A 14,771-nucleotide genomic window follows, 5' to 3' on the forward strand; every position below is an offset into this window, starting at 1 on the left:
CTCCATAGAACGCACCCGACCATAGGACGCACCTTGTTTTAGAGGGGGAGAACAAGAAAGAAAATTCTCCCCCTCTGCTCAGCGCCCCTTCAGTGAAGTGGCAGGAGAAACAGAGCCCCTTCCATTTCTCCTCCCGCTTCGCTGAAGGGGCGCTGCGCAGCTCTCCCTCTCTGCTGAAGCCAGGAGAGTCTTGCTCTCCTGGCTTCAGCAAAAGGAACCCAAAGCCTTCAGAGCGCAGCATGAGTTCCTGCTGCGCTCCAAAGGCTTCAGGCTGCTATGCCTGAAGCCTGGAGAGCGAGAGGGGTCGGTGCGCAGGCTTCAGCGAAAGCGCTTCGGAGGCTTCGTGTTGCTCTCGCTGAAGCCAAGGAGCCTGCATTCGCTCCATAGGACGGACACACATTCCCCCTTAATTTTTGGAGGGGGAAAAGTGTGTCCTATAGAGCGAAAAATATGGTAGGTGGGGAGCTGTCCAGCAGTCAGAAGGAAATCCTGTCCGGGGGTCAGGTTGGTGAACCTGGTGCAACTGGTTTGGGAGCAGGGGAAATGTTTGGAGGGCAGAAAGTTGAAGTCGAAGGGGAGGGGGAATCTACTGGAAAGTTGTGACGAGCTTGGCGCCTCAGTTACCGCTCACGCTGATGCGCCCACTCTCACTTAAATATATTTCCCACCCCCCTCACTGAACAACCTTTTGCTAGTGTACACGTTAGTCAACCAACACAAACGTGCAAGTAATTTTCCCTAGCATAATGCATATTTGTACACCATTTTCGAGCACAATTCAGAGTGTTGGGGCTGACCTTGAAAGCCCTAAACGGCCTTGGTCCAGTATATCTGAAGGAGCTTCTCCAGCCCCATCGTTCTGCCCGGACACTGAGGTCCAGCTCCGAGGGCCTTCTGGCGGTTCCCTTGCTGCAAGAAGCCAAGTTACAGGGAACCAGGCAGAGGGCCTTCTTGGTGGTGGCACCTGCCCTGTGGAACGCTCTCCCACCAGATGTCAAAGAGAACAACAACTACCAGACTTTTAGAAGACATCTGAAGGCAGCCCTGTTTAGGGAAGCTTTTAATGTTTGATGTATTACAGTATTTTAATATTTTTTTGGAAGCCGCCCAGAGTGGCTGGGGAAGCCCAGCCAGATGGGCAGGGTATAAATAATAATAATTATTATTATTATTATTATTATTATTATTATTATTATTATTAATTTAGGCACACCTCCACTCAATAAATGCATTTTGGTAAACACCATTTATTTGGAGAACTGTATTGGAAAATTCAGATGAATGTGAATTTTTTGAAGGATGACTAATGTCTCAGTTCTGTTGTTTCACAAGCAGAGGAAGTTTGCCCCAGCCCAGGAGGAAACAGGAAGTTCCGACAGGCTGGAGCAAACATCCCCTTTCATGTCCACTCTAGGAATGTTGTACTTGACTGCTATTTATGTTTCCCATACAACAGGGGGCTGTGATGCCCTCTATTCTTAAGGTAAAGGGACCCCTGACCATTAGGTCCAGTCACGGACGACTCTGGGGTTTGCGGCGCTCATCTCGCTTTATTGGCCCTCGCCGTACAGGGAGCCGGCGTACAGCTTCCAGGTCATGTGGCCAGCAGGACTAAGCCGCTTCTGGCGAACCAGAGCAGCGCACGGAAACATGTTTACCTTCCTGCCAGAGCGGTACCTACTTATCTACTTACACTTTGATGCACTTTCGAACTGCGAGGTTGGCAGGAGCAGGGACCGAGCAACGGGAGCTCACCCTGTCGCAGGATTCGAACTGCCGACCTTCTGAGGCAAGTCGTAGGCTCTGTGGTTTAACCCACAGTGCCACCTGCTCTTTAAAAGAGGATTGGCCAAATTCGTGGAGGAGAGGGCTATCAATGGCGGCTAGCCATGATCATAGCTCTGCCTCAACAGTTGGGGTGCTTCTGAAAACCAGCATCTGGAAATCACAGGAGGGGAGAGTTGGTCTTGGGTTCAAATCCTGGTTTCTGGTTTCCAGTGGGTATCTAGTTGGTCACTGTGAGACTAGGCGGGCCCCAGGCTCTTCTGATATTCTTACATTCTTAGAACACAAAGAACCAGGCAGCCAAGTGGATTGAATTGCAGATATGAGGCAGGTTGGTGTCCACTTTTCTCACACTCTCACTGCATGCGGTCTTTGTAGTCTTTGCCCAGCATGCGCTGGTGCAGCTGGAAGACTACAAAACCCCATGGTGCAGTTTCAGAGGCAAGGAAGCCCACATCATAGCTGTCAACTTTTCTTGCGAGGAATCCTATTCGGAATAAGGGAATTTCCCTTAAAAAAAAGGGAAAGGTTGACAGCTATGGCCCACATGGCAACAGGGACACATAGACCAGCGGCAACGTGGATTTCAGTTCTGATGCGCAGGGAGTGTGTGGGAATCTCAGCGAGGTGCATATCAGTTGCCCTGAGGGAAGTGACCTTGTACATTGAGCCCCTTTTCCCATGACTCTGCCACACCGTTTTAACTTAACAGGAGTTTTTGAAAACAGGTTTTTTTCTCTTCTCTGTGCATTTTCCAAAAGTCGACGGCCGGAGGCTTGTTCACGCCGCAAAATTGGGGGTCTGTGGTTGAGGCCATGTGGCCTCAACACATTAACAGAGATCAGGGCTGTGGAAAAGAGGGAGGTTTGCAACCCCCAAAATTCTGAAGGCCAAGAATAACAGCCCTGCCTAGTTTGTCAAAGGTGACCGATTGCAAAAACGAAACTGCAAAACATTGCAAAAATACTGGAGAAATTTATGTCTGGGGAATGTCTGATTTACCGACTACTACCACAAAGTGTGTGTGTTAACAAGCCTTCGGCTCTGCTTCTGTATAAAACCAATTCTGTTTTGCGGTTAGGGATGTGTTTAGCCCTCGACAGGACTGTCTTTGTTTTCTTGGTCTCTCGTTTTCTCTCCATCACGGCTTCGAAAAGAAAAGAAAAAAAAAAAGATCATTTTGATAGAAATCAAATGTTAGGCTTTGTACAAACCGTGTTTCTTTCTTTCTTCTTTTTCCCTCTCAGAGAGAGCCTAAAATTTGGGCGTTTTCCCTCTCCCCCCAAAAAACCAGACTGTGTCGCTTTAACCCTCTGTGTGCCGGTGCTAAGGGGTGCTACGGAGGCTGTGTTGTGGCGGATGCGCAACCGTGTTCTTTTTGTTGCAAGGATTGCTTTTTTGTTGTCTCTCGCAACCTTAGTGGTCAAGGGAGATGTAGGAACCGGGGGTGGGGGTGGGGTGGGGTGGGGTGGGGTAGGGGGTGGGCGGGTCGAGGGAAAAGGAGGGCTCAGCTAGAGATGGAGGGGGGGAGCAGAAACAGTGGGTACCGGAGGGGTGTTTGTTGGTTTGTGTTTGGGGGTGGATGGCAGATCTTGGAGGCCAGTCAAAGACATTTTGCTAACTGGGGCGATAGGCAAGGTTAGTGTGTTGCTTCCCTTCTTACACATACGCAACTGGGTGTCTCTTTAGCCCTGGGGAGATGCACGGTGCACAGGCTGAACTTTGCTTCAGCACCGGCCGGCCGGACAGCGCACAATACCAACATGGCAGGCAATTGCTTCTCACTTCAGCACCAGAGGAGTGGACAGTTCCTTCCACATCATCCAAGGAAGGCGTGGCCTTGTTGACCATGTGTGTCTGTCCCCCCCAGACATATTCAAAAAACAATGGGAGGACGACATAGGCTATGAGATTAACCCCACTCAGTGGACCAGAATGTGGTCTAAAGGTAAAGGGACCCCTGACCGTTTGGTCCAGTCGTGGCCGACTCTGGGGTTGTGGCGCTCATCTCGCCTTACTGGCCGAGGGAGCTGGCGTTCAGCTTCCGGGTCATGTGGCCAGCAGGACTAAGCCGCTTCTGGCGAACCAGAGCAGCGCACGGAAACGCCGTTCACCTTCCCGCTGGAGTGGTACCTATTTATCTACTTGCACTTGGACGTGCTTTCGAACTGCTAGGTTGGCAGGAGCAGGGACCGAGCAACGGGAGCTCACCCCGTCATCGCGGGGATTGGAACCGCCAACCTTCTGATTGGCAAGTCCTAGGCTCTGTGGTTTAACCCACAGCGCCACCCACGTCCCAGGTTAGGATTACAACCCACCAAATCAAGGGCACGATTCCTTTAAGCCCATTGATCTCAATGGGCCTAATGACTTATAGTAGGGTCTGAATGAATGAATCAAGGCTTGATTGTAATGAATAATCAAGGCTTACGATGACTTGCAAAGGTCTGTCTCCCGTTCTGGACTACGGATGTTAGGAGAAGTCCATTCATCACATTGCAGAACTATTTCCATTCCACAGCTCCCTGTCCACTGTGGTGAAATTAGAACTGCTAGGTTGGCAGGAGCAGGGACAGAGCAATGGGAGCTCACCCCGTCATTGCGGGGATTCGAACCGCTGACCTTCCGATTGGCAAGTCCTAGGCTCTGTGGTTTAGACCACAGCGCCACCCGCGTCCCATTATTATTTTAAAAAGCAATGTCCAACATCAAAGAAGGTCCCCAGCACTAGCACTCCCCCCCCAACTGATTTCTTTGTCAAAGAATTTAACAAGAGACAAGAAGGTCAACTCTGTCAGATCAAAAATACCATTTATATTGCCCATACACTTGTAGGCACCTAATACACATTCCCTGCCACAGTGCACAACTGCTTGTCGTGACCACAGGCCTGACATCCGTTTCTTAATATCGCCGTGCAGCGTTTGGGCGGGTTGAAAGAGATGCCCTCTCCACTGGGCCCCACAACGCTTCCTTTTTTGCCTGCGGCGCCTCTGCCTTTCGCGCTGCGCATAAGAGCACATGCACGGCGTTATTAAGAAACAGGGAAGCAACCGAGTGGGGAGTCATAGATCTGGGGTTGGGGGCAGCATGGAGAACAGGTGTCAGGCAGATAGTGGGGTATGGGGACTTAGCTTGATTGGGTAGGGGGAGATTTGGGGGAGGTCGCTCGGTGGGGGTGGGGGAGGGCGACCTCCTCCTAAAGGACTGTTCTCGCTGTCTGCATGCCATGTCGCAAAAACGCTGAGTCCTTCGTCCCCTCCCGCTTTGCTCAAGAGTCTTTGGTGGTGGGGAGGGGGGGATATTTTGGTGGAAATGTCATGGGCACGTAGCTCAGGTCAATCTCTGTTTCCTGCGTGGGTCAAAAACATGGGTTCCCCCACCCCCCAAAAAATAGCTTCTTCTGTGGTAAAGGTGGTGACACGAAGTGGCCCTAGAGCCCTGTCACGATTGCATCTCTGGGACCAGATAAGTCAGCGGTTCTCAGCCTGTGGGTCTCCAGATGTTCTTGGACTACAATTCCCATCATCCCTGAGCTCTGGCCTTGCTAGCTAGGGGTGATGGGCGTTGTAGTTCAACAACATCTGGGGACCCGCAGGTTGAGAAAGGCTGCCTTCAGCTCAGCTTACACCAGGCTTCCTCAATCAGATGTTTTTGTCCTACAACTCCCATGATCCCTTGCTAGCAGGTCAGGGATAATGGGAATTGTAGTCTTGAAACATCTGGAGGGCCGAGGTTGAGGAAGCCTGGCTTATGCAGACTCTATGGAAGAGCTTCCCCTCTGTCCTCTTAGCTCAGTGGTTCTCCACCTGTGGGTCCCCAGATGTTGTTGGACTACAACTCCCATCATCCCTGAGCTCTGGCCTTGATAGCTAGGGGTGATGGGCATTGTAGTTCAACAACATCTGGGGACCCGCAGGTTGAGGAAAGGCTGAGATAAGTGGGAAGGTATGGCCCAAAGCAAGCAGGGACAGTGTTTGGGTTCCCTTGGGTGAAGGAAAGGCAGTTTCTCCAAATCAGGCACTTGCCCCGAAGGTGTTAAGCCCAGGAGTTCAACAACTGCTAGCTCCAAGCGTGAACTCTCAGCAGGGGGAGAAAAAGACCCCTTTGAAAACAGAAGAAGAGGGCTGGGGGTGCTGTTTTCATGCACAGAATTTCTGAAAGCTCTTCCTCAGCCACAAGAGTTATCTCCCCCCTCCCCAGGTCTAGGGTACCCCCTGCCCCCCTTTGAGGAAAGCAAGCAGACAGAGGTGAAATAGATCAGGAGGGGGTTTAAACCGTTTGCAGACTGGCGCCCAGAGCAGAATAAACGGGTGCTCTGAATTCTACCCTCCAGGGAGCAAGGTTTTGGCTCAACATAGATTGCTCCAATAAGGAAGGTGCTTAGCTCTCCATCCCAGTGACAGGTCCCTGCCCCGAGGCGCTTGCATATTTTTTCTCTCTCTCTCAAAATAAATAAATAATAAAAGCCAGGATTTCCCTAATGGAGAGGGTTGGGGGTGGGTGGGTAGGGAGGAGGGGTTGAAACAAGTACGAAAGGATAGGGTGGGAGGTTTGTTTTTGCAGGGCCAGGGGGGTGGTAGCGTTGCGCCTTCTGTGACTTCATTTACCTGCTTTTGGGGCCTGTCTCTTTTTGCAGAAAGAACGGTTTGTCAAACTTTTGGATCAGCTGCACAACTCCCTACGGATCGATCTCTCTATGTACCGGGTACGTCTGCGGGTGTGAACTGCTTGCGGCTGAAAAAGGTGCCGTGGAATTCTGCTCGGTGTTGATCCGGAGCAGAACTCCGACAGAGTAAACTTAAAACACTTATTTTTTTTAAAAAAATAATAATATTTATTAACAGTTTAAAGACTATAAAAGAAAGAAAAAGAATTCAACAAAACAATACAATACAAAAATAGAAACACTACATTACACTAACACTAAAACATTGAATTAACAACACAAAACAAACACAATTTAAAACACATCCAATAATTTCAGTATCTTATCTTTCATTCACTTGTTTCCACGACCTCCTCAAACCTCCCTTTTTGTATTCCACTTCAATTAACTGTTTCAGAAAAACTTAAAACACTTCTTTACGGGGTACCCAAGAGCCTGTCTAGAGTCCTTAAGTGGGTTCCCTATCAGTAGGAGAAAATAACAGAGGCCAAGCAGACGACACAAAAGGAAAGAGGAATGAGGAGGGAAGAGGAAACCGAGCGAGCTCAGGCTCCAAAACTCTTTCGCTTGTAGTTTCTGCAATCTCCAGATGTAATATCTGTTTATGCAATGTGAGAAACGTGAGGCTAGACCAGGGAGATCTTTCCTACGAGTTATTTAGGAAATAGAGGACACCAGAAGGAAGAGAGAGCGAAAGAGAATGTGAAACATCACTAGCAAGGTTATCTGAAGATTTGTAAGATGAAATTGCTTCCTATTCAGGCTGAGTAATTTAATATTTTAGGAAAGGGAAAGGATAAGAAAGGAAATGTAATGATACAAAGTTTAATTTTGTGAACCATTAGACGGGAAGGAGGGAAGAGATAAAAGAGCCAAAAGAGATAAAAGAAAAGGATGTGAGGTTACATAATGTGATTATATGTAAAGTCATATATATATAAAATAAATTTAAACCTTAACACTAAGGATACAATGAACAGGACACCACAACAAATGGGAAAGAGATCGATAGAGAAAATGAAACCAAGGCTCCTTCTAGCCCTACGGTTAAACTTTGGTTGTCGAATGTAATCCATTCCGGAAGAGCTTTTGGCTTCCGAAAGACGTTCGAAAACCAGAGCATTTACTTCTGGTTTTCAGGACGTTCAGGAGCCAAAACGTTCCAAAACAGAGGTGTTCGGGATCCGAGGTTTGATTTTATTTTTTATAGCCAGCGTGACCTTGACAGAAAGAGATACCGGGACCAGTTCAAGTACTCAGCTTCTCGGAAGGAATAACCCAAACACCACGAACCTTCTGCTTGTTTCACGCAGAGAATTTTGAGGAATCCTCTTGAATTGAGTAGAATAGGAGAGATCTCTCCACGTCAGAACAATACTTTCTGAACTAAGAAATGCAGACTGGCAAAAGGGGCTCCGGGTGGGGGGTTGCTCACTTATGTTTAGAAGTGCAAAAAGGGGGGGAATAACCTATGCCCTATTTCTGCTTTCCTCCCCGGCAGAATAACTTCCCTGCCAGCAGCCCGGAGCGGCTGCAGGACCTCAAATCGACGGTGGATCTCCTGACCAGCATCACTTTTTTCCGGATGAAGGTAATGATCGCAAGGAGCTGAGCGCTTGTCTTCGTTTCCCAGCGCCGCTGCTGAGTTCGGGCGGAAGAGCTGTGCGGCTCAGTGGCATGGCAGCGGGTTGGACTAGATGAACGCTGGGGTCCCTTCTGACTCTACAATCCCATGGTCTGCCTCGGATGCAGGAGGACCCAGTTTCGGTCCCCAACGGCATTTCCAAGTACAGTCATACCTCGGGTTACAGATGCCTCAGGTTGTGTTTTTTCGGGTTATGGGCCCAGCGAAACCCGGAAGTACCAGAACAGGTTACTTCCAGGGTCGCGCATGCACAGAAGCGCTAATTTGCACTTTGCACATGTGCAGAAGCGCCGAATCGCAACCCACGCGTGCGCAGATGCGCCGCTGTGGGTTGCCAATGTGCATCCCGCATGGATCACGTTCGCAACCCTGAAGGAATGGGTTTCCCAAACCCAAAAACTGACCGTGCAGGCAGTTTGAAACTGCACCAAAACCTTATTTTTCCTTAGCTAAAATCCATTAACTTGAGCTCTGAGTCAATGTATAAACAAAAACCCGGCTGTGCTCAAAGCCCTCTCCTTTATCAGTTTGTGACGGCAAGGATGGTCTTGACAGTTCCAGTAGAACAGAGAAGACACGTCCGTGCCTTATCTTATGTCCTGACCACAAAAGACGCGCAGACCTAAGTCCGGAACAACGCCAGAAGCGTGTTCTCGGAGATGACGGCCTCTTCCTCCAAGATAAGAGTAGGAAGATCCTTTTATGGTCAGAAGTACAGGAAGGAAATCCCTTTTATGGTTAAGAATACCAGAGCAAGAACATATGTGATGTCAACCTGCATACATAGGCTGACATGGTTGGATTTATATGGGAAGGAGGGAGAGGGTGCCTGGAGGATATATACACTGCGTGAAACTTGTCATTTCTTTGGACTTGCTGTGGACTTGATCACGCAAGTGCCTTCTGCTATCCGGAGAGCAGAATAAACTCTTTCTTGGAATCAACCTCGGTGTCATTTGACTTCCTTCCTCTTGTCCCGGAGCAACGCAGACCCAATAAGGCTACAACCTGAGCGTCTACTGTAATAGGGCAGGGAAAGAGGCCTGAGCTATGCCCAGAGACCTGAGCTTCCCCTGTGTTTTGGGTTTTTGCGACCACCGCGGGGCTGGAGTAACGAGTGTGAATTTCGTGCAGGTCCAGGAGCTCCAGAGTCCCCCGCGAGCCAGCCAGGTGGTGAAAGACTGTGTGAAGGCCTGCCTCAACTCCACGTACGAGTACATCTTCAACAACTGCCACGAGCTTTACAGTCGGGAGTACCAGACCGATCCGGTGAGCTTTGGGGGGGGGGGTTCTATCATGCAGGGCACCGAGAGATGGGAGGGGGTATCTGAGCAGGGGGTGAAGGAATGGGTTTCTGTGCAGTCAGTCTGAAACGGGACCCCAAATCCTCATTTTCCCTTCTCCAAGGGAGCATTTTTAAAATGCATTAACTTGAGCACTTGAGTCAGAAAGCCAGCTGTATAAATAAGTGCTCAAAGCCCTCTCCTTTATCAGTCCGTGACGGCAATGGATGGCCTTGCCAGTTCCGAGTGGAGCAGGGATGGCACGTCTGGGTCTTAGCTTACATCCTGACCACAAAAGACGCACAGACCTTGTCAGGTCTGACAAGAGACCCGGAAATGGCGGCAGGAGTGTTCTCAGAGTTGGTGACCTCCTGCCCCAAGATAAGAGTATAGGAACAGGAACAACCTTTTATGGTCAAGAGGACCAGAACAGGAATATCTGTTTATGGTCATGGATGTCAACTTACGTGCATAAGCTGACGTGGCTGGATTTCTGGGGAAGGGGGGAGAGGGTGCCTGGAGGATATATATACTGCATGAAATTTAATAAGGCTACAGGGGGACACGGCCCCGGCAGCCACAGCTCAGTATATCCTAGGCTTTGTCTGTCCCAAGACAGAGCTGCTGGCATTTTGACCCTGGACTTAGCTACATTAGTTAAGAAACAGTGTTTTGAATGCGTTATAAACACGCAACAGCAGATGGCGCCAGAGAGCAAAAAAAAATTTCTAAGCTGTTTTCTATAGCGGTTTTTTCCACTCTTTTGTTATAACGATTTAATTTCTGACTTATTTATAGTGGGGTTTCCCCCCCACTGCTTACTGCACTACTACCCCATCCTAGCAGAAAGGGTGTCAAGTTTGTCAAGTGATGCCAAGCAGTTGATGGGATTCCCCTTTGTCCCCAAAAACTGGATCTGCTCTCCAGACTTGAGCCATTTATTTATTGCATTTCTGTAAACTTATGGGACGCGGGTGGCACTGTGGGTTAAACCACAGAGCCTAGGACTTGCCGATCAGAAGGTTGGCGGTTCGAATCCCCACAATGACGGGGTGAGCTCCCATTGCTCGGTCCCAGCTCCTGCCCACCTAGCAGTTCGAAAGCACCTCAAAGTGCAAGTAGATCAATAGGTACCGCTCCAGCGGGAAGGTAAACAGCGTTTCCATGCACTGCTCTGGTTCGCCAGAAGCGGCTTAGTCCTGCTGGCCACATGACCCAGAAGCTGTACGCCGGCTCCCTCGGCCAATAAAGCGAGATGAGCACCGCAACCCCAGAGTCGGCCACGACTGGACCTAATGGTCAGGGGTCCCTTTAACTATGTAAATTTATATTTATTATATATTATAGCCTTGGTCTTAGGAGTAGCATTTTCTTACCGCATGCAAGACATGGGAGAGAATATCTTTATATCGGAGAGGCATTCTCTCCTGAGAGAGGAAGAATGCCGCCTCTTAGATATAGAACAGGAAAACCTGTGCGTCTGCAAATGTTGTAGGATCCCAATTCTCAGCAGCCAGTATGCCAAATATTCAGGGAAGATGGGGAGTTGAAGCCTAATAACCTCCTTGAGCTAATCTTTGGTCCCCCAATAGGATTCCAGCTGCATTTCCAGTTCCTCTTGTCCCCCCCCCAAAAAAATAAGAAAATAACTGGGGGGTGGGCCTTGAAAATGGAAATTGTGATGATTTGTTGTTGTTGTTTAGTCATTTAGTCGTGTCCGCCTCTTCGTGACCCCATGGACCAGAGCACGTCAGGCCCTCCTGTCTTCCACTGCCTCCCACAGTTTTGTCAAACTCATGCTGGTCGCTTCGAGAACACTGTCCCACCATCTCGTCCTCCGTCATCCCCTTCTCCTTGTGTCCTCCATCTTTCCCAACATCAGGGTCTTTTCCAGGGAGTCTTCTCTTCTCCTGAGGTGGCCAAAGTCTTGGAGCCTCAGCTTCAGGATCTGTCCTTCCCGTGAGCACTCAGGGCTGATTTCTTTCAGAATGGAGAGGTTGGATCTTCTTGCAGTCCATGGGACTCTCCAGAGTCTCCTCCAGCACCAGAATTCCTAATTCACTATTAATATACTTCTTAATTGTATTTCAGTTCAACAATTATTGTTGTTGTCGTTTAGTCGTGTCCGACTCTTCATGACCCCATGCACCAGAACACGCCTCTTCTTAATTGTATCTCAATTCAACTATTACTTTGATAAAATACATATTTTTTGATGTGCAAATGGCTTGAGATACCGATTAGGTCCATAAACGACCATATAGCATATTTTCAACACACACAAAACAGCGGCCATTTGTGGTTGACAAAGGACAGCTGGACATATAAAGGGCCCCATTACCTTCAGTAGCTTAGGGCCTCGTCAAACCGAAATCTGGTCCTGTTTTCAATGCAAGGCAACTGTTGCAGGAAACACACACACACACACACCACACACACAATCATTTAGTTTGTACAAACTCGACACACACACACACACACACACACACTGCCTCCCACAGTTTGGTCAAACTCATGCTGGTAGCTTCGAGAACACTGTCCCACCATCTCATCCTCCGTCGTCCCCTTCTCCTTGCGCCCTCCATCTTTCCCAACATCAGGGTCTTTTCCCGGGAGTCTTCTCTTCTCCTGAGGTGGCCAAAGTCTTGGAGCCTCAGCTTCAGGATCTGTCCTTCCAGTGAGCACTCAGGGCTGATTTCCTTCCGAATGGAGAGCTTGGATCTTCTTGTAGTCCATGGGACTCTCAAGAGTCTCCTCTTGACTGAGGAAAGGAGCTATTGTGATGATAGCTTTGCTTAATCTGATACGTCTTTTGTTTCGGGTCCTTCCAGACTAAGAAAGGAGAACTCCCACCAGAAGAACAAGGCCCTAGCATCAAGAACCTGGATTTTTGGTCCAAGCTTATCACCTTGATCGTCTCCATCATCGAGGAAGATAAGAACTCATACACACCCTGCCTCAACCAGTAAGACCTTAAGATCCTTTGCAGTGCAGTCCCACCTGACGCACGTTAAAAATAACGTTCTATAGCAGGGAAAAGTTGTGGGGTGGAAAATAGCCGTAATTCCCTTACGATGAATGTTTACAATGTTGGGGAAAACAGATCAAAGAAATGCTTGCGGGGGGACGAGTCCATTGACAGCTACTAGTCTTAATGGCTGTGGACCTCAGCTGGATATTGGAACCCAATTTCTCAGGGTCTTAACAGCATTATTGGGCTCACTTCCTGCTTGTGGACATCTGCTGGACAAGGTGGACCTTTTGTCTGGTCCAGCAGGGGTCATCCCCTGAAGCCAGGTACACAAATATCTGGTCCAGACTAGTCTCAGAGGGTTTGGCCGCCCCGCTGATGTTTGTGGCAGGTTTATCCCGAGGAAGTCTCATTCCGGGTTCCTCTGACCCCCTTGCCAGGTTCCCCCAAGAGCTGAACGTCGGGAAGATCAGCGCCGAAGTGATGTGGAACCTTTTTGCTCAGGATATGAAATATGCAATGGAAGGTGAGTCAGTGTGGTGGAGCGGTTAAGAGCAGTGGACTCGTAATCTGGGGAACCGGGTTCGCTTCCCCGCTCCTCCACATGCAGCTGCTGGGTGACCTTGGGCCAGTCACACTTCTCAGCAGTCTCTCAGCCCCACTCACCTCACAGAGTGTTTGTTGTGGGGGAGGAAGGGAAAGGAGAATGTGGGCCGCTTTGAGACTGCTTCGGGTAGTGATAAAGCGGGATATCAAATCCAAACTCTTCTTTTTCTTCCTCTGAGAGTTAGGGAGGGGGTGGGCTGTTTTCCTTTTGGAGATCCTTCGCTCAATGAAGGATCCCTTCTCCATCCAGTCCAGCCCTCCATCCATCCAGGGGCTGGACTGAGGAGGAATGGTGGGAGCTGTCCTCTCCTGAAGCTTCCTAAGGGAAGGAGGACAGTATTGATTTAGAACAGCGGTTTGTGGAGGGGCATAGTCCAGAGGGGGAAAGCTGGGAGACACTGGGTGAGGAACAGCTAGGAAGCACCAGGAGAGAGAGACAGCTGGCAGATTCAGTGTCTTGGGACAGTATTCCTTACTCCCCCCCCCCCACTTCACCTAAGACTAGACAGTTTTAGAGAGCTAAAGAACAGAGAGCGCAGCAGCGACAAGCTCAGACTACCTGACGTAGGAGTGATTAAATAATAATAATAATAATAATAATAATAATAATAATAATAATAATTTATACCCCACCCTCCCCGGCCAGAGCTGGGCTCAGGGTGGCTAACACCAATAAAATTACAGTTGTTGTTGTTGTTTGGTTGTTTAGTCATGTCCGCCTCTTCGTGACCCCCTGGACCAGAACACGCCAGGCCCTCCTGTCTTCCATTGCCTTCCACAGTTTGGTCAAACTCATATTAGTGGCTTTGAGAACACGCCAGTACAAGTAGATAAATAGGTACCACTCCAGCGGGAAGGTAAACAGCGTTTCTGTGTGCTGCTCTGGTTCGCCAGAAGCAGCTTCATCATGCTGGCCACATGACCCGGAAGCTGTACGCCGGCTCCCTCGGCCAGTAAAGCGAGATGAGCGCCGCAACCCCAGAGTCGTCCGCGACTGGACTTAACTGTCAGGGGTCCCTTTGCCTTTAAGAGAAGCAGGGGAGCTGCTTCGAGGTGTAAACAGGCTCCTCTCTCCTTTTCTCCTCTTCTGCAGAGCATGACAAACACCGGTTGTGCAAAAGTGCCGATTACATGAACCTGCACTTTAAGGTGAAATGGCTCTACAACGAATACGTCACAGACCTCCCTTCTTTCAAGAGTCGCGTTCCAGAGTATCCGGCGTAAGTCCCCATTTCTCTCTTTTTTCTCTATCCCCCAAACTGAGATAATTTTCTTACCCCTCTCTCTCTCTCTCTCTCTCTCAGGTGGTTTGAACCTTTTGTCATCCAGTGGCTGGACGAGAATGAGGAAGTCTCGCGGGATTTCCTGCACGGAGCCCTAGAACGAGACAAGAAGGATGGGGTAGGGTATCAACCGCACTTGTGGTCTACTAAGACCCCCTAGATCTTCTTCGCAGGTTTGCTACTTGGAAATCCACGAAGCCTGGATTATAGTGTCAGATAAGGGTTGGGTGGTGACAGTACAATTCCGAGCACCATTCAAAGTGTTGGTGCTGACCTTGGAAGCCCTAAAAGGCCCAGTAGACCTGAAGGAGCATCTCCACCCTGGACACCGGGGTCCATCTCCCGAGGGCCTTCTGGCAGTTCCCTCCCTGCGAGCAGCGAGGTTACAGGGAACCAGGCAGAGGGCCTTCTCGGTGGTGGCACCCGCCCTGTGGAACGCCCTCCCATCAGACATCAAGGAGATAAACAACGATCTGACTTTTAGAAGACATCTGAAGGCAGCCCTGTTTAGGGAAGTTTTTAATGTTTG

The 14,771-nt window shown here is 49.3% G+C and overlaps 1 protein-coding gene across 2 annotated transcripts in view; it reads left to right on the forward strand.

Annotated features, from left to right (window-relative positions):
* LOC310835536 (protein unc-13 homolog A) overlaps positions 1–14,771 on the forward strand; it is a 124,429-nt gene that overhangs the window by 69,534 nt on the left and 40,124 nt on the right. For both annotated transcript variants that reach the window (XM_083720215.1, XM_083720214.1), the window contains 7 exons: positions 6,425–6,493; positions 7,956–8,045; positions 9,234–9,368; positions 12,214–12,347; positions 12,794–12,879; positions 14,053–14,179; positions 14,264–14,360. In XM_083720215.1, the coding sequence (XP_083576341.1) occupies positions 6,425–6,493; positions 7,956–8,045; positions 9,234–9,368; positions 12,214–12,347; positions 12,794–12,879; positions 14,053–14,179; positions 14,264–14,360 (738 nt within the window). The remainder of the gene's footprint in view (positions 1–6,424; positions 6,494–7,955; positions 8,046–9,233; positions 9,369–12,213; positions 12,348–12,793; positions 12,880–14,052; positions 14,180–14,263; positions 14,361–14,771) is intronic.

This window comes from Podarcis gaigeae (genome assembly GCF_964106915.1).
Source record: "Podarcis gaigeae genome assembly, chromosome: 18".
In the NCBI taxonomy this organism is placed as follows: Eukaryota; Metazoa; Chordata; class Lepidosauria; order Squamata; family Lacertidae; genus Podarcis; species Podarcis gaigeae.